Source organism: Aethalodelphis obliquidens, unplaced genomic scaffold (genome assembly GCF_003676395.1).
Source record: "Aethalodelphis obliquidens isolate GAN/ISIS:26980383/991018 unplaced genomic scaffold, ASM367639v1 scaffold12, whole genome shotgun sequence".
Lineage (NCBI taxonomy): Eukaryota > Metazoa > Chordata > Mammalia > Artiodactyla > Delphinidae > Aethalodelphis > Aethalodelphis obliquidens.
The window spans coordinates 42,439,125-42,457,369 of NW_020837956.1; the positions used below are offsets into that span (position 1 = coordinate 42,439,125).

The window sequence follows — 18,245 nt, forward strand, 5'->3', positions numbered from 1 at the left end:
CCAGTCCCCATGACACTTAACGTTGTTTGATTTCAGTTAATACAAGCTGAAATGTGACCCACACGGGCTGGGTGCTCCCACCCTGGATGCCCTGCAGGCCCAGACCCACTGCGCCCGGCTCCCCTCCCAAAGCTCCGTGGCTCCGTGTCCCTTGGGGTCCCCCTCTGCCGTCCTCCCGCTGGGTCCCCCCTCCCAGAACGTGCCCCGAGCAGTCCCCCTGTGCAGCCAGGGGCCCAGCTGGGTGAGGACACGCCCGGCCACACTTCTCACCGCTGGCCAGGGGACCGGGCCCTGCGTCCCCCCTCCTGCGGCGCCTTTACCCTGAGCTCTTAATGCCGGGGGTGTCTCCTCTGTTATCATCTGTCACCCCCCAACGCGTCAATGCCGCCTGAGCTCATGGCAAAAACTCATATTTACAGAACAGTTATGTCCGCATATCCAAAAACTGATAGAAATATCATAGGAGATGGGGAAACACCTGGATTAGGAGTTCAAAGTTAATTAACAAGTCTGATGGGATCAGTTTCCTAGGCTGCCTGACACACACCACAAACTGGCGGCTTAAAACAACAGAATTTATCCTCTTGACGTCGGAAGACAGAGGTCACGACACGGGCAGGGGTGTGAGGGGACGGCAATCCTGGGTGTCACCCGAAGTCTGTGCGCCGTCGTCCCCGGCCTTCCTCTGTGTCTCTCTCGCAAGGACCCAGTCACGGGACAAGGCCTCCACCCCAGCACGACTTCATCTTGACTCTGCAAAGGCCCCATTTCCCATGAGGTCCTGTCACAGGTTCTGGATGTTAAGGTGTCAGCATTCCTTTGGGGACACGATCAGCCCCCAGCAATGATTTACAGGAATGTGAGCCCCGGGCTTCCTAGAGACAAGCAAAAGGAGAAACACAGAGAGAAGCAGGTTCCCCGCCGTCTGCTAGGATGCGGCAGGAGAACGAGTGGGGCTCAGGGCGGTGGGGACACTAGGTCGCTAGGTGTGATCCCGCGTCACTAGGCCCGGGCCAGCAGGGCCGACCCGGCTGCCGGCTCCATGCCCCGTGGCTCTGCCCTCTGACCCCCACCCCCACCCCGCCTACCCTGGAAGCTTCGTCTCTAGGCTGTTTCTGTCGCTGGATGGAGGACGGGTCTGTCTTTGAGGATGCTCCCCTGGGTGTCATGGCAACACTTAAGCTTCCGTCCCCTGGACCAGGTGTGCCTAGGATCTGGCCACCAGGACCACCGTCACTCCAGGAGAGAGAGACCGCCACACTGGCCCCCAGGAGAGGGGCGGAAAGAGCACGCACATTACAGCCAAGTGCCCGTGGACCCCAGACCTCGGTGGGCATCTCTACAGAAAGTCCTGGCCAGACGCCACAGGCTGAGAACACAGTCATCTCCGCTCAGTCTCAAACCTCCGCTGAAGTGACCTACTCTCAGGTTATAAACCCAGAATGCTTTTAAACGGTAAAATATTGTTAAAAGAGAAGTGAATTCTATCTCATCCACAAAGTCCTGGGAGCTGCAAAGCTGACGGACAAATGACTCAGACCTGCATCTCCGGGAGAGGAAGGGGTGGCGGGGGACATGGGTGAAGGGGGAGCTCAGGGGGCTGCGGATCCCACAGAACCCACAGACCAGTGGGCCCCTTGTGGGGGGTTCAGAGAAGGCTTGAAAACAGAGGACTAGTTCAAAGTCTCCATAAGAAGCAGCCTGACCCCTAGATGTCCAGCCCAGCCCCCGTCACCCCAGTGGAGTGGGAAGCTCTGGCCTGGGACCCCAGGAGCGGCTGGACACAGGGGTGGCCCTTGTGCTGGACTCAGGAACATTAAGTGAAATGTGGAGGCCCCGCCACCCCCCAGCTTGTCTCAGAGCCGCTGGGGCCACTCGAGCCCATCTAGACGGGACGGTGTTCCACCCCCGAAACCAGTGGGTCCCAGAGAAATGTGTGATGTCTGGAGAACGGGAATGAGCAGCCTAGGGTTTCCAGCTATTTAAGGGATGCGCCAGGTAACAGGACAGAAAACAAAATAAACACACTTGGAAGAAGACAGAAAAGGAAAAAAAGCTCAGAGAAAACAGACATTTCTGGAAGAAGAAGACTTTAAAACAAAAACAACTGTAATTTATCATCAGACAGAAAAGGATAGAAAGGATATTATAAGTTATGATATTCATAACTCAAAAAACATTCAGAGAACAAGAAAGATCTTCTAAAATAAAAAAGGCGAGTAAGACTTAAAACTCCACATAGAAAGTTAGAATACAAAGCTGAGGAACGCTCCCTTAAATGATAAAGAGGTGAGAAAAGAAGACAGTATTTTAAAAATAGAGAAACAATTCATGTGATTTAATAACCAACAGCTATAGGAGTTTCTGAAAAAGTAGAGAGACGAGAGAAAATGGAAGAAAGAAAACGATCAAAGAAGGAAACCAGAAAAACGTCCAGGACCCAGAGTCTTGAGTTTTTGAGAGCTTGAGAGTTTTGAGTTTTGAGAAGATCTTGGGTTTTTGAGTTTTGAGAAAGACCTCGCGAGTAACCAGTGCAGTGAAGGGAAGGCGCCCCATCGGCCGAGCTGCCCCCAGAGGAACGGCCACAGGAGAAGCCTGGGGGCTTCCTGGGGACGGCAGGACCACCCCTCCCCCGCACCCAGGCCTCCCCGCCCGAAGTACCAGCCTCGCTGTCATAAACAAACGTCCTTCTCAGCCACACCAGGGGGACACTCGCCCCAGAGATGAACTTTGGAGCCCCCGCGACTCAGCAGTGTCGGTCGCAACACTGTCGGGAAAAGAACACCTGAGGAAAGAGCCTCCTAAGGGCCGTCCCTGTAGGTCGTCTGACTCCACACCTGCTCTCACCTGCCCCCAATGGTGCTGAGCGCCCTCGGGCTCAGCAGTAATTCCAGGCAAGAAAGGGGGTCAGAAGAGTAGGAGCCACTCAGCCCCCCATCCTCGGCGGGGCGACCCCAGCGATCCTGTGATGCCCGCCAGCTGGGACCCGGGTGCTCGCAAAAGCCTGATTCCTCCGTGATGCCATCAAAATGCATGGATGGAGGGGGATCAAGCAGGAGAAATAAAGCGATTGCAAAGCCTGCTACTCTCCCGTCTGACCCACAGCCCCTGCAAATGAACGCCTGCGACTGGGAGACCCCGTCTGTCCTAAGGCCCAGGTGGGCACAGAGGCTCCTGCCCTAACGCTTGCCTCCCTCCACGGCTCAGGGCATGCTCTCGACACCAAATATGTTTTGGAGAAACTCAGAACGTTGCTGGGGGTAAACTCCAAATCCACATCTTGGGCTGAGAAGGAACCACAAGGACACCCCTTCGCGCTGAGATGGGAGCAGTTCAGACAAGTAATCTGGGGCAGAGATTCCATGGGGGTCAGAGGACACCCTGTGCCCCCAACACATCCCCTGTGGTCTCAGGAAGCACATTCAAAAGTGGCAGCTCCGGTGAGCGTGACGTGCGCCCTCGGTGTTAGCGCCGGTTCCCTCGCTCCGCGCCTGCCTGCACTGCCCGCCCCCGAGAGTCCCCAATGTTACGACGCAGACGGTAACAGTAGTGCAGTGCCCGTCACCAGGAATCAGCTGGAGACACGTCCTCAGTGCTACGATACAGAGGGTGGCATTAGCATGGGAATCTGTGCTGTACAGGGAGGTATCACGTCCGTACTAGAGGATTTTAACATCAATGGTGAAATCGTAAACAGTGAAAAAAACAAGGTACATGACAGCGCACCCGCACTTCGTGAGGGACAGCCTGAGTCACAGGGGTCTTTCACGTCGGGGTCCTGTATTCTCGGTTCCCCAGCCACTCCGGGCCGTGAGCAAACACCAGAGCAAACACCCCACGCGCTCTTGAATTTCTTACTTTCCTCCCAGTGGACTCCCAAGTCTTTCTAACCACCCCCCTCCCAGAAAGTTCTACTTACTGAGCTATTTTCAGGGGTGACGTTCTCCTGAAGGAAGTTCCACTCGGGGGGATGCCCTCATAAAACGCTGGGCCTCCGTCTCCCTGTCCCTTTCTGAAGCCCTGGGCAGTGTCTGCCCGGAGCCTCCCAGGAATTCCTGGTGGAGCCTGGGCCAGACGTCTGGGGCCCCAGAGGTGGGCGCTGGTGCAGACACGCGTTAACTCTTTGCTGCCTGGAGCCTGGAGCCTGGTTTTAATTAGAAGCGTCTCCATAAGGGCCGCTGGGTCTCTGCTTCAGGACTCTCCTCTCACCACACCGAGATCCCCCCGGGGTCGCTCCCTGGCAGGACTCGGGCGGGGGCCTTTGCCCTGAGATCCTGGCCCAGCGCAGACCCAGGGCACCCGGTGCGGTTGGCTCGGGCCGCCACTAGATGGCACTGCGCCCTCGCCTGGCACCCGCCACCCGGCACCGGCGCCCGGCCTGCTCCGGACACTTCCAAATTTGACCCAGGCTGGGATGCAGTCACTGGATCGGAATGGGAGGAACACGGTGCAGGCGTGTTTGCAAAGAACACATCCTTCTGCGGGCCTGTCTGTGTCTCCTAATTTAGTTCCCAGCTCTGGCTGAAGGACACCGTTATCTGTCGTTCCCGGCTGGCAGTTCGGTTAACTGGAAGCTAGGAGAAGCAACTGGAGACTGAAATCTGGTTCCGACCCTCAACGTGGGTCCAGGAGTCTGTGTGTGAAACTGTTTCCAGGCCATCCTGCTGCTGCACATCCGGGTTTGGGCCCCGCCAGCTGGGGATGGACGCGTGGAGACACCCGAGTCCCTCACTCCGCTGGCTTCCGCGCGCTGGGCTTCCTTCTCGTTACTTTCCGCCCTCACTCTGTCCTGTAGCCCCCGCTCCCACTTCTGTTCAGGTAGGAGAATCGGGGTGGGCAGCCGCTGTGCACGGCTTCCAATCCAAGCATCCGGGAGCCCCTGGGCACGCCTGGCGACGTGCTGCCTCCAAGCAACAGGCCCCAGGGATGATGGCCCCTAACTAACAGGACGCTGTGTCACCCTCTGGGGTGACGTCCCACTGCCCCTTCCCCTGTAAATCTAGAAGCTCCGTGAGCGAGCGCACGGCCCGGTGAGGTTCTGGGAAGAGCAGTGGGCACGGCAGTCACTCGGCCTCTCGGGGAGAGTCCTGCACAGTTGTCAGATGCAAACGTCTCCTCGAACCAGCACCTCAGAACTTCCTCGTAAGAACATTTGTTGTACGAAGGTGTCCTCCCCCAAAACACCTGCTAAAATCCCCATTAGAAAAAGTATTAGAAAATGTATCTGAAGAGACATTCCGAAGGCCTCCCTGTATAAACGCAGATGTCCCACGGATGTTGCCTAGTGACCGTGTAAGTGTCACTCTCTGAGGACAGGGTCCGTCTAGCCCTGAAAATGCAGAGGAAATACAAAATGATACACGTGGTTTGCATATACGTAAAATACTATAATATACACTGGCTCACGTTTCACCTGCGTATAAAGCGCCTAGAGTGGCCCTGACAGTGGTGCAGTGGGTCCTCCTGTGCGGCCCCTGGAGGTGTAGCCAGGAGAGGGGCGAGGGGTGCGGAGGCCCAGGCTTGGCCCCCGCGGAAGGTGCTCAGATCGCCGTCCTCAACACGGACCCAGAAAGAAAGTAAGAGGGAGGGAGGCGTCCTGCAGAGACGCTGCCCAGACCAGGTCCCAGCTCAGGGCGCAGAGCACACGCAGACCCGGGCGGACCACCATTCACGAGGTTAGGAGGCAGATGGGGGCGTGTGGACCCCGACAGGTGAGGGTGTTGGCACACGTTTCAGACCCTCAGGTGAGATACTGATGCTGAGGCTGTGTTTGGGGGTTTCTCCCAAATAACTGTGGGGAAGGGGCCCTGGCGAGTCAGGATGGAGACTGGGTGGTAGCTCATCACTCTGCCCCTTCTACTTTTGCACGTTTGACGTTAAGTTTTGAATCCAACCCTTCTGTGAGTTTGAGACTTTCCACAATAAGGAAGTTTTTACTTTTGGCCGCGCCGCGCGGCGTGTGGGATCTTAGTTCCCCGACCAGGGATCGCACCTGAGCCCCCTGCAGTGGAACGGAGGAGCCCTATCCACTGGACCGCCAGGGCAGTCCCAATAAGGAAGTTTGTTAAAGTGAGATAGGCGCTCCCTAAAAGTCCCAGGGGCCCTCAGAGGGCTCATCTCCCTGCTGCCCGAGCCCCAGCGGTCAGACCTCGCCCCAGGCCACACTGCGGCCCTGTGCTGCGTGTCCGCCCCGAAGTCCGCCATCCACAGACACCAGCCTGTGGGCACAGCCGGCCCTGCCCACCTTCCGCTCTGGTTCCCCATGTGCAGGTGGCCCTTTGCCGGCAACCAGCCCAGTCGGGTGATATGGGGACCTGCAGCTCGAGGCAGTTTTCCCTGCAGGCCCGGGCCGCCCCCCCCCCCCACCCGGAACCTGCGACTAACTCCACCTCCCGTCTCGTCCCCAGCTTGTCGGGATGCCCGCGGGCCACGTCGGCCATGAAGAAGGCGAAGCTGTCGGGAGAGCAGATGCTGACCATCCGGCAGCGGGCCAGCAACGGTAACCGTGTGCGCCCAGCGCGTCGGGGCCACGGCCACAGCCCGGCCGTCCTCGCGGCCCCAGCGGAGCCCCAGCATAGCCTCGTCCCTTCGGGAGGGGGCAGCGGTCACTCCCGCCCGGGCAAAGCCGGTCCACGCGGGGGGAGGCGGCCTCCCCACGGCCTTCTGCGCCGGGCGCTGAGTCAGGGGCCCTCGGGCCACACGCAGCCCACGGCTGTCTCTCTCACCCTCACTCTGGGGCAGGAGCTGGCGTCCGTCTGTCTGCGCAGCCCTCCTTCCAGACGCTCCCTGGCCCACCGCAGGAGGCGCGCAAAGATGCGGGCGGAGCGCACGCGGGGGGCTCGGGCCTCGGAGCCCGTCCCAGCCCGGCCTCGGGGCCCCGGGTCCACGCTTCCGTCAGTTTGTGACCCCAGACCGGCGCTCGCGGTGCTTTCAGGGCCCCGGGGAGGGGAGGAGAGCCTGAATCTCGGCCACTTTCCCGCGAGGCCCGTCCTTTCTGCCTTCTCCTCGTGGCTCAGCCATAAATAAGGGTCCTCTTCACAGTCTGTGGGGCGCTGCGTTTGCTGAATTTTTGTGTTTTCCCGTTGGAGACACCACTGTTGAAAAGGCCCCCAGAGCAGGACAGGGGTGCCATCTGGTGTCCTGGGCGTAAGGAGGCCGTGACACGGCTTAGGCCGCGTCAGACAGGCTGCTGTCTGAGACCCCAGTGTCAGTGAATCAGTGCACACATTACATGAGGACGTGTCTTTCACAGAAACACACACGCTGATGCGCTGATGCCCGTATTGCCACCAGAGGCTCGCGGGGGCGTGACCGTGTGTGTCCCTGGGAGCTGAGGTCCAGCGGTCCCTAGTGCAGTGTTTGCAGCGATCGGGAGACCAGTGCAATTGTAATCCCTCAGCAGGGTGGCCTGTGAGAGGTTCCCCCTCCCAGCCCCTCAGGGGACTTTGTGAGGGACGGGGCTCAGGCAGAGCGGGGCCTACGGTGAACGTGCTGAACCCTGGCAAGGCGCCTCCCGAGCTCCGTGCTCCCCAAAGGAACCAAGTGCCGAGGAACGCGGGTCACCCCCGTGCTGGACGCCTGGACCCGCCGCAGGTAGCTCGGGCCCCAGGACTGGGTGGCGGATGGGGCCGACCCTCCCCCTCCGCTTCCCGGGCTGCCCCGCACCCAGGATGCACGCAGACAAGGACCAGCCCTGCCGCGCTCCTAGCCTGGAGACGCCTGGGGCCCGGCCGCGGCCCTGAGGCCTCCACGGCTCACCGGGCACTATTCTCGGTCCTGAGGATAGCACGAGGGGTTCAGCAGGAAACATGCCTCATCCTGCTCCCCGTCACTTACCAGGAAGACAGTCAGGGCCACGACGCTTCCACCTGAAGGTTCAAGCCCCGTGAGCCCCACCTCTGCTCAAGGCGGCTCAGGGGCTGGAGATGGGGGACGGGCACCAGTTAGACGGAAGTTCTCAGACTCACCCGCCAGCGTGAGGAGCCCATCCCGAGACGCCAGGGTCACCAATGTCCCTTCTCACTCAGCCATCGAGGGGCAGGGCGCGTTGCCAGAGAGAAAACAACATCCACTGAGCTCTTTGCAAAATATTTAGTCGACATTTCACCCGCACAACATCCCCGGGGCTAAAGCAAAACTCCTTCTGCAAACCGATGTGAGTCTGCGCCAGCTCATGCCTCCGGATAGACGGAGCGCAGTGCAGACCCAGCGGGGAGAGAAGTGGAGAGGGCAGGTCTGCACACCCAGAGGATGAGGCTTCCCAGCGGGCAGGATGGCCGGGGAGAGCGGGGAGTCCCCCGGGCCGGCACCTCTCATGGGGGCATCCGACACTCAGAGTCCTCCTTCTGTAACTGCTAGTCACAGCTGTTATCCAGAAAGGACTCATGGCATCTGGGAGAGGAACCAACCCCAGCCTTCACCCAGGCTGGGCACCTGGCTCCCGGCTCCACCCTGGTCAGTGGGGTCGCCCGCAGGGTCGCCATCCACCCACCTCTCTGCACCTGAGCTCAGCTTCCTGATTTTAGTCTTCAGAACGTTTCTTCCTGCTGTAGGTTCGGTCACTTGCTTGTCCACAGACGAGGACCCGGGGAAGCCCAGGTCACCTGGAGATGAAGCAGCAGAAGAGGGACAAACCCAGGTCTTCCCAAGCCCAGTCCATGCTGGAGCCCAAGGCTGGCGGTCCCCTCGCTTCTCACCTGTCGGGGCACCTTTTCTGCCAAGATCAGGGCACTTCCTAGTAAACCCAGAGCACACGTCATCCCATGGATAAATGGCCTCATCCCTGTGTGTGTCTGACCAAAGAGCAGGACTGTGGAAATTCACTTCTGCTCTTTGGGGGTCGGGAGCTCAGCGGTCACTGACCCTGCAGCTGCGCCCGACCTTCACGGTCAAAGGCGTGGCCCTCACTCCGTGTGAGGGAGAGCCCATCTCTCACCCTCTCATCTCTTGAACATGCTGAGTGCAGACCTTACCCGAGGTCACTCACCCTCCGTGTGCAATGTGTCCTCTTGACGGTGACTGAGCACCACGGCCAAGGGACCAGCTGGAGCCCTAGGGCTGACTCGGGCCAGGCCGCTCCCGTCCTGGGTTCCGGCTTTTTCTCCCGAGTGTCTATCTGAAGAGGGAGGAGTGCATCTAAAAGTCTCTGAGGTTTCCTTCCGGCTCTGAAATCCAAGGTTCTTTCTTTTTCTTTCTGAAGTTTAGAGAAGAGTCTGTTCCCATCTCTTCCCCGCAAAGACTCTCACTGCTCTGTGTCTCTCCCTGAATGATCCCACGTCGTCGGTCAGCTCTCCGAGCAGCTGGGGCTCTGTGAAGTTACCAGGTCTCCTCCGGGACCCTCTGCACATGGTCACTCCGCGCCTGTGAGCATCTCTGCCCGGAGTTGGGCTGCAGCGGCTTTGGGGTTTTGCTTTTTTGGTTTTAGTTTTTGGCCAAGCCTTCAGGAGAGAAGGAAAAGAAATAACGTTTTTCTGCCCTTCTCATCTACTGTCTGGGATGGTGAGCTGAGGGAAGGCCCCCTCCCCTGCCTGCAGCTCTGTCCGGGGATTTCATGCACTTATTCATTTATATTCCCAGCAGCCCCAAGCGTGGGTACTGACGCTCCCCTTTACCAAGAAGGAAGAGGAAACTCAAAGCGGTGAAGAGGTGAAAGCGGTACCAGGAGACCTGTGAGGGCACACCCGCAGCCAGGGCCCCGCCGTGCCCCAGTGCCGCCGACGGGCCAGTGAGCCTACCTGCCCGCCGTGCCCCAGTGCCGCCGACGGGCCAGTGAGCCCACCTGGCGCTCTCCCCTCTCCAGAAGCGGGCTTCACAGCCAGGCACTTGTGCCCTGGGGCTCTCGAGGGTGACCTGGGGGCACGTCCACATGGATGGCTTTAATTCCAGGCCCTCGAATTCCACGTGACTCACTAGAATCCGACAGTCTGAGAATCCATCTGTCACCTGCCGGGTCTTCCCCAGCTTCCCCATCGTCAGGGAAGAAAGGCTGCTCCCAAGTCCTGGGCTCACACACGTGCAGACACTTAACGAGGAACCACTCACGAATGCTGGGCTCCTGAGGGCGCCCCCCAGCGGGCAGGAGGGCAGGTCCAAGAGCTTCAGGAGGAAACAGTGCTGCAGCCGGTGCTCCTTAGTTCATCACATCTTCATCCCTCCATCCATCCATCCATCCGTCCATCTCCTAGAATAAAATTTAGAGACGGAAAGGTCACCGTGGGGGCCCTGGCTAGTGCTTTATTGGATTTACGGTGACCTCTGTTGGACGGTTGATCTGCTCTGCAGATTGTTTTGATAATGAAGCCTGATTTGCCACTTAGTTTACACAGTAGATTTTTTTTTAATAAATTAAACACTCAGTCCAAGGCTTTGATGAAAATATACTGAAAGCACTCTGCAACATACAATTTTCTAGAAATATATACATTTTTGGCAACTAAAGTCACAGTAAAAACCATCAGCTGGCAGTTTTAGGACTTGTGAGGGAGAAGTGTGTTTTTTAAATTCTTTAATTCAGCAAGTATCGAAGCCCGCTGCACTAGACCACATACGGTATTTTTTCTTTTCTTTTAACTGTTTGTCAGTCACATCGACGGGGTCAGCAGGACAAAACCCATCTGTGCTACTTTCTGGTCAGAGCAGAGACGAGCCTGCAGACACCCCGGTGCTGTCGGGCTGCTCAGACAACACAGCGTTTAACATTTTCCTTTGGCCCCTGTTTGGCGAGTCTCGCTATAGCTCAGGTATCTTATATAGTGAGCTTATTTCTTACAGCCACTGTGACAGATAGGGACTTTTTAAATGGAGGGATTTGAGGTGTCTAGGGATTAAGGAAAGTACTCACCACAGGATTCTTAAGTAGCAAGATATGGATTCAGATTCCAGGTCTGTCATGTTTCAAAACCCGGCTCTAAACCCGAGACCTCTAAAACCCCTCATCAAGGCAGTTCAGAAATGCTTCCAGCTCGGTGCTTTGTGACCACCTAGAGGGGTGAGATAGGGAGGGTGGGAGGGAGACGCAAGAGGGAGGAAATATGGGGATATATGTATACGTATAGCTGATTCACTTTGTTGTACAGCAGAAACTAACACAACATTGTAAAGCAATTATAATCCAGTAAAGATGTTAAAACAAAAAAAAGAAAAGAAAAGAAAAGAAAAGCAATGCCACCAGACTTCAGGAAATCTCCCAGTACCGTGATCTCTGTCCCCTGCTTAGACGTTGGTTTTCCACAAAAATTAAACAGAACATAATAATTGTTGGAAACTCTTTCATGAAAATTCAAACCAGTGAAATGGGCTCCCAAGATTTCACCTATATTCCAGAAAGACCACATTCTTGTCTCATAATTTTATCAAAATTCTTCTAAGTTTGCTGGAATCTAGCCTCAAGACAAAGATGCTGACATGACGGTGTATTTTATATACTTCACTGTATATTAGGTACCGCCGATGGGGTGCTCCTGACAAGCGAATTAAGGGGGTTTAATTGGAAATTCGAGGCGTGCTATTCTCTCCCACCGTTCTCTGGGTTTTATAATAGGGGAGCGATCTGCAAACCGCCAACCCTGAAATGGATTGCTTTGCTTACAACTCCACTCACTTCTCAAGGGAAACATTAAATCTCGGTGTTGGAAATAGGCAGTTGCGTAGCACATCTTTCACCCTTCCTATCACGATTATTCAGAATCATATCTCTTGATCAAATAGCTCTGGGGGTGCACAGGGGGTAGCTCCCCAGGAAGAGCTGCCCCAGCCTCACATACAGACTCTGGCAGGAGGTACCTTCGTGACACGCAGTCATGTCTGCTCTCTGACACTTTCAGTGTCATATGCAAGTAAAAATGAGACATTTTATTTAATATGTGAGAGAAGACTGCTCCTGTATGAACCGACGCGTTTCCTTTGCACAATGTATTCTCACACTACAGAGAGGCTCAGAGCCATTGCCTGAGGGGCCTTGTGGAGACGCGCCCCCTGTCTCAGCAAGTGCCCGCGCGGCAGAACATTAGAACCGGTAACAGTGGCTTCAGAAAGGGCCTGAATGCAAGCAACGCTCAGGAAATCTTAAAAGGCAGCTGCACCTCAGGGTCCGAGAGCAGAGGGACATCCTCTGGGCCTCTTAGGAAAATGCGATAACCCTCTCTTCACACGGCTGGTCCTCAACACAAACTGCAAAACACACCCGGGAAAAGTTCAAATCTGAACTGTTCAAATCTGAAAAGCTGAAGAAATATGACATGAAGAGCTTGTCCAGAAATCATAACAGAAATTCACTTGGAAAATGTGACGACCATCACAGCCCGAGGATTCAGTTTTCACAAGAGATGTTCTCCGTGCGGTTGGAAGACCAGCAATTTAGAGGAATGTGTGGCGAATCCTCGTTAAATGATAAACTGCCTCATGATTTAGTTGTTTTACAAGTCAGGATTTTTATGCATTTATCGTGATTATTTTCATGCATTCTTATCTTGAGCTATACCTGAACTTCAACTACGGAAGAATAATTACGTTGGCCACAGCCTTGGTGGAGACCTCCCGTGTGCCGGGTTTTTTATATACCCTAACTCAGTCAATCCTAAGCCCTAACTTTGAGAGATTGCCATAAAGACTTGGTCACATATAAAACGTGGGGGAATAGCGGCCTCCACCTGAGAAAGGGTGAACCTCGTCTCATTCCTGGCAGTATTTGTTATTATATCCTTTAGGACATGCTTTCCGGGTGCATTTGATAAAAAGGAAGACTGTTGTTGATGTTCTGGACCTTGTAAGACGCTGGCAGAGAAGCACCTTGAGGACCTAAGACGCTGATCAGGGGTCGTGGACGAGAGAGCCATCACTCTGGTTAAGGTCACCCCCCGTCCCCCTGGGTGACGGTGGGAGCACAGCAGGGGGAAGAGGGAAGACTTGGGCAGGTGCTCAAGAACAGCTCGTCCGTGAGCCTCGCTTCACACCTAAGACAGGTCCATGGGGAGAAACGATTCAGAAGGAGGAATTATTAAAGGGGAAATTAAATTGAACACGATGACGCGTTCCTCCTGACTGCTTTTATGAGGAGACATAACACCGTGGGAGAAATGTGATTCTTCGCAGGAAGATGCTTTACTCTTGCCGATCTTTTTTTTTTTTTTTTTTTCATTTCGCTAAAAACAGCAGCTGAGGCTCAGACCCCCAGTCTCTCTTTGCTTTGCCTCCTCGACTCCTGGGAGGCGAGGAACCCTCCGTGAAGGGTCTGCAGCATTCCAGGTGGTCTGGGGCCTTCCGTCCCTGGCGGACTGGACCCCTCTCTCTACAGAGCTGGACAGCGGCCCCCCAAGCTCCCCCAGGTGCCGTGCGAGGGACAGGTGTGGTCGTCCCGTAGCTTCACTTGCCGGGCTCCTGCTCGTCCCCTAGGGACGCTCCGCCGTGGGACACCAGCGTCAAACGCCAGAAGTATCGGGATCTTTCTGACACTGGCGAGGCCAGGTGGCCAGCAGCCATCCAGGCTGGCCTCGAAAACGCCCCTTGTAAACCCTGACAATTGCCCCTGCAGCCCAGCCAGGGCCCCGCTGGCGGCTGCACAGCCCCGCTCCCCCAGGACGCGGCCCAGCCAAGCTTCACGCCCTGGCCATCCAGATGGGGGGACGTGTTTATTAGTTAGCTGTCGATATTCAGAGAGCCTCTGTGACCACCCGCCTGAAGGCTGTCACTGCTCCCTCATCCTCCCACGGGGGACAGCTACCTCAGCACCCACCGAGTCGGGTTTTTGGTTACCGGTCTGTTATCAGTTTTCCTACCCAAAACCTAGGCTTGTGGAGGGCAGGGACCCTGTTGGCCTCATTTTCAGATATGTCAGCAGGCTCCTTCCCAGAGTGATGGGGGAGAAAGAGAGAGGGAGCGAGACAGAGATGCAGACAGAGACAGGGAATAAACAGAGGAGACAATTCACGGGCTGCACCGCGTAAATCCACGTCCAGGACGAGATGGTTTTGGCTGGAGTCGGGGGGAGGGGGTCACACCCCGAGGCTCTGGTTAATCGTCCCAGGGAGACGGAGCCTTTCAGTTTGGGGGGCCTGTGTCCCCCCAGCTGATTTTTTCTGTTTTTAGGTGCCTTAATTGTAAGGAGGGTGGCAGGGGGGATAGAAGACACACAAACTGTGACTATAGTTTTTAATTGAAGAGTACCCTCCCCCAGCAAGTTCGGTTCCAAACCTAGAAAGAGCGACGCCGCCAGGTTCTACCTGTAGTGCTCCCAGGCGCAGCGTCTCTAAGCCCCTCCCCTCCGCCCTTTCAGGCGTAGAGAACGATGAGGAGATCAAGCAGCTGGATGAGGAAATCAAGGAGCTGAACGAATCCAACTCCCAGATGGAAGCCGACATGATCAAGCTCCGGACTCAGGTAACAGTTTCTGACGCCTCAATCGAGCCGCCGCCTGCGCTGACGCCGCGGAGCCGAGGGCTGCCGCCATTGCCTGTTTCCTTGCCCGGTTTTCCCTTTACTTATTCACCTTTCTTCTCAGTGTCCTGCTGAGATCATTTCAGTGGCAAAACTTGCTGTGACAGAGGGGCCGCCGGCCGGCTAGTTTTCCCTCTTGTGTTGGTATTTTTAACGACACGTGGTTATGAGTAGACGGTCCCGAGGAGCGCGGCTCCTGCAGCGGGTGAGCTCTTTCCCCCCCGCCCCGGGATGCAAGGGCCCTAAGGTCATCACGCGGTAAACAGGAACAGGGAGCTTGTTGCTTGGGTTCCCGGGGGCCGCTGCTCTCCGTGGCCTCACGAGCCTGCTGGGAGGGGAGGGGTGGAGCCTTTATTGAGCACCTACTAGATGCCCCATCCCAGGGGCTTTGGTCCTATAGCCCAGGTGCCCACAGCGGTCCACATGGTGAGTGTCCACAACTCCCGCTGCCCCTGACTGCTCAGCCAGGGCCACAGAGCCGTGGGCCCAGCGCGCCCAGTTTGCCTCTCCACAGGCCTTCCCCGCCGCGGCTCTGGGAATGGGGAAGCACTGCAGCCACTCACAGGCGAGGCCAGGGATTCCTGTCCTGTTCGAACCCACGCCCTCTGTGGCCTGGACCTGCCCCTCCCCAGCCATCCCCTCGGGGCATCACAGCCTTACTGGGATTCTTGCCCATGGGCTTAGGGGGCAAGGACAGGTCCCTGCTGGTCCCCGTCCCCGCGGGCACAGCCTCTCCAGGGAGGGGAGCCCTCCAGCTATCCCCCCACCAGGGTCACAACAGGGACTCCAGGGCTACCCTTTCGTGCCCTCGGGCGGATGTGAGGCTGAGGTTCTCTGCCTGGCCGTTGTGTCCACTTGTTCAGACACCAGCCCACCTGCTGACCATGGCCTCACCTCCGGCTGTGCTGCAGCCCAAGGCGTGCCTGAGACAGGCAAGGGTTTTCCTTACCTTTAATCCAAAACCAAAGCGGGAGGGGTGGAGGCCGTGCCGCTGGGCTTTCTGGTACCCCTCACCTCCAGCCGGGTCAGTGACACCGGGAGGGAGAGGACCGTGCTGCTGCGTTTTGTCCAGCGACTGGAGGTGAAGACAGAGCTCTCCAGGCCGCACACCCTAGCCATACAGGGCACACGCACGGCCCCCAGGAGCCCCGTGGCACGGCCGCTGGGATAGTTAGGGAGCGACAGTCACCGCGCCTGATAGCCCCGGAGCCCAAGCCCCAGCTGTCAGAGCCCCACTCTTACCTGTGTTACCTGAGGGCTCCAGTGAGCCTTCAGTGTGAGAATAGCTTCTGATTCTGCTGCTTCAAAGGCACTGAATGGTCAGTCTGACCCGCACCTCTCTCATTTTACAACTGCAGAAACTGAGGGAGACCAGGGTCCTCGCAGGGTCCCAGGTCCAGAGCCTGGACAGAGTTCACAGTCTCTTCATTGAAAATGCTCAGAACTGGGGCCTTCCCTGGTGGTCCAGTAGTTAGGACTCTGTGCTTCCACTGCAGGGGGCAGGGGTTCGATACCTGATTGGGGAGCTAAGATCCCACAAGGCACACAGCATGGCCAAAACAATAAAAAAATAAAACAAAACGCTCAGAACAGTATGAAGGATTATCTATTTTTTTCATATCATCAAATCAGTGATTGCTCAGCTCTACGTTTGTCTCTTATAAATCTTATCTTTATCCTGAGCCAGGTCTAGCTTTCGCATAAACACGCACACCATCCTAGCGGCCTCCTCCCTGCACTGCAGGAAACGAGAGGTCCCTCAGACACGTAGTCGGAGGACACGCTGCCAGTGGCAGGGAGGGGAGGAAGGTCCCCATCCCCAGGCGGAGGACGCTGAGCCAGGGCCGGGGGCACAGAACCAGCCGCGTGCCCCGCCCTCCCCCTGGCTGTGAGCGGGGAAACCCTACCTGAGACATCGGAGTGTAGAGCTTATGAAGCAGAGATTCAGGTGACTGGGGGCAGCCGGTGGTTACAGCGTGAAGGCACTAAGGCTGTGAGCTCGGTGCACGTCCGGCAACTCTGTCTTGTTTCTACGCATCCCCTGTGATGCTGGCCTGCGGCTGCCAAGCTACACGGGTGCGGGGGACCCACAGAGCCTGGTACACGCTCTGTGGCTGCCAGGAGCCCCCATACCCATGTAACCAGCCTTGACTACAGCATCCAAGCTGCCTATTCGCTTCCACGACTGTGTCCCTGCAGCCCACGCAGATGGGGGCAGCTCTCCTGCCTGGCCGTGTAGTAAGTGCTGGTTGTCTGGTGGCAGGTGGAGGCCAGAAGGTGCCACGGCAACTGTTAAATTCTCTCTGGAATATTAGAGGAAGGAGGAGCTGCCCAGGAAGCCACGGTAGACCTTTATCCGATGGAGGGAGGCAGAGATGTCATACATGCCGGTAGAGACACCTGCCTCGACCCTAAGGAGAGGCAGTGACGTGCCTCACAGATAAATCAATATTTCAAGACTTATCTGTGCAGAATTAAGTTCGGGCTAAAAAGAAGACGTATTAGTCGCTGCAGTGCATAAGATACTAATCCAGATAAAGAATCCCATCACACCAGCAGAAAGGCCAGGGCGGGACAAGGACACAGTCCTCATGTGATCCTCTACGCACGAGGACAAGCAGAACTTTTAAAAAATTGAGTGAAAGTCGACACAGCCCAGGAGCCTAGCCCACCCTAATGCATGAATCCCTTTTCAGAAAGACAAGCCCTTAGAGTCCAGTTGCCACGCGCTCAAGTGTGATGACTCAACGCACACAAGACGATGACCCTGAAAATGACCTGTGCTTCTCGTGGAAGCCTCTTGATTTAAGCAGAGAGGTTCTTCCTCTGCCTCGGGAGCTGACGCCTCTCCCTGTGGGAGCGGGCACGTGCTCCCCAGGCCGGCTCGTGTTACATGTCCCACGCATCTGTGCGTTTCAGATCACCACCATGGAGAGCAGCCTGAAGACCATCGAGGAGGAGAACAAAGTGATCGAGCAGCAGAACGAGTCCCTCCTCCACGAACTCGCCAACCTGAGCCAGTCCCTGATCCACAGTCTCGCCAACATCCAGCTCCCGCACATGGTAAGTGACCGACCGCGCGGAGCAGCCCCCGGAGGCCGCGTGCGGTGCGCATCCTAGAGTAGATGGCTTTTCTTTTCTATTTTCACCGTTCTTCGAACTTCGGATGTTGGCGGTTACCTCCCCCAAACCATAACGTTAATTGCTAGAGACTCTGGTGGGGCTGAACCAGTAGATCCCCTAAGATTAAGTCTCTCTGAAAAGGCCTTTTAACTATGATAAGGACAGTGGCGTTATGCTGTGATACTATTTTATGAATTTTAAATTTTATGAATATCCTATTAAGAAACTAAAAGTTGCATATGAACTACTATTTAATATCTCGTAGGATCCAATCAATGAACAAAATTTTGATGCATACGTGACTACTTTGACGGACATGTATACAAATGAAGATCGTTATCAGAGCCCAGAAAATAAAGCTCTACTGGAAAGTGTAAAGCAGGCTGTGAGAGGAATTCAGGTCTGAGCAGCTGCCGTAGTGGTGGAAGCTTGCTTAAAAAAAGGACGCCTCTTGTGTTTTGCTGCTGTAATTTACCAGAAAGTGTTATATATTTATTTCTGTTTGAAACAGTGTTATGCTTACAAGACTTCATAACGATTTCATGTCTTGCTTTAAAGATAGTACCTACAGAATAGTTTTGGAATACATTCACATTTTTGTACGTTTTCATATAAGCTGACATAGTGTGATATGCCATGTAATGTTTATAGCTGCTAATGTATGCACATTGGAGGGTATATATATTTCTGAA

The 18,245-nt window shown here is 55.8% G+C and overlaps 1 protein-coding gene across 2 annotated transcripts in view; it reads left to right on the forward strand.

Annotated features, from left to right (window-relative positions):
* Positions 1 to 17,959, forward strand: part of MYT1L (myelin transcription factor 1 like) — a 137,188-nt gene extending 119,229 nt beyond the window's left edge. For both annotated transcript variants that reach the window (XM_027113907.1, XM_027113908.1), the window contains exons 18-21: positions 6,408 to 6,499; positions 14,270 to 14,373; positions 17,350 to 17,493; positions 17,819 to 17,959. In XM_027113907.1, coding sequence (XP_026969708.1) covers positions 6,408 to 6,499; positions 14,270 to 14,373; positions 17,350 to 17,493; positions 17,819 to 17,959 — 481 coding nt within the window. The remainder of the gene's footprint in view (positions 1 to 6,407; positions 6,500 to 14,269; positions 14,374 to 17,349; positions 17,494 to 17,818) is intronic.
* Positions 17,960 to 18,245: the final 286 nt, after the last annotated feature.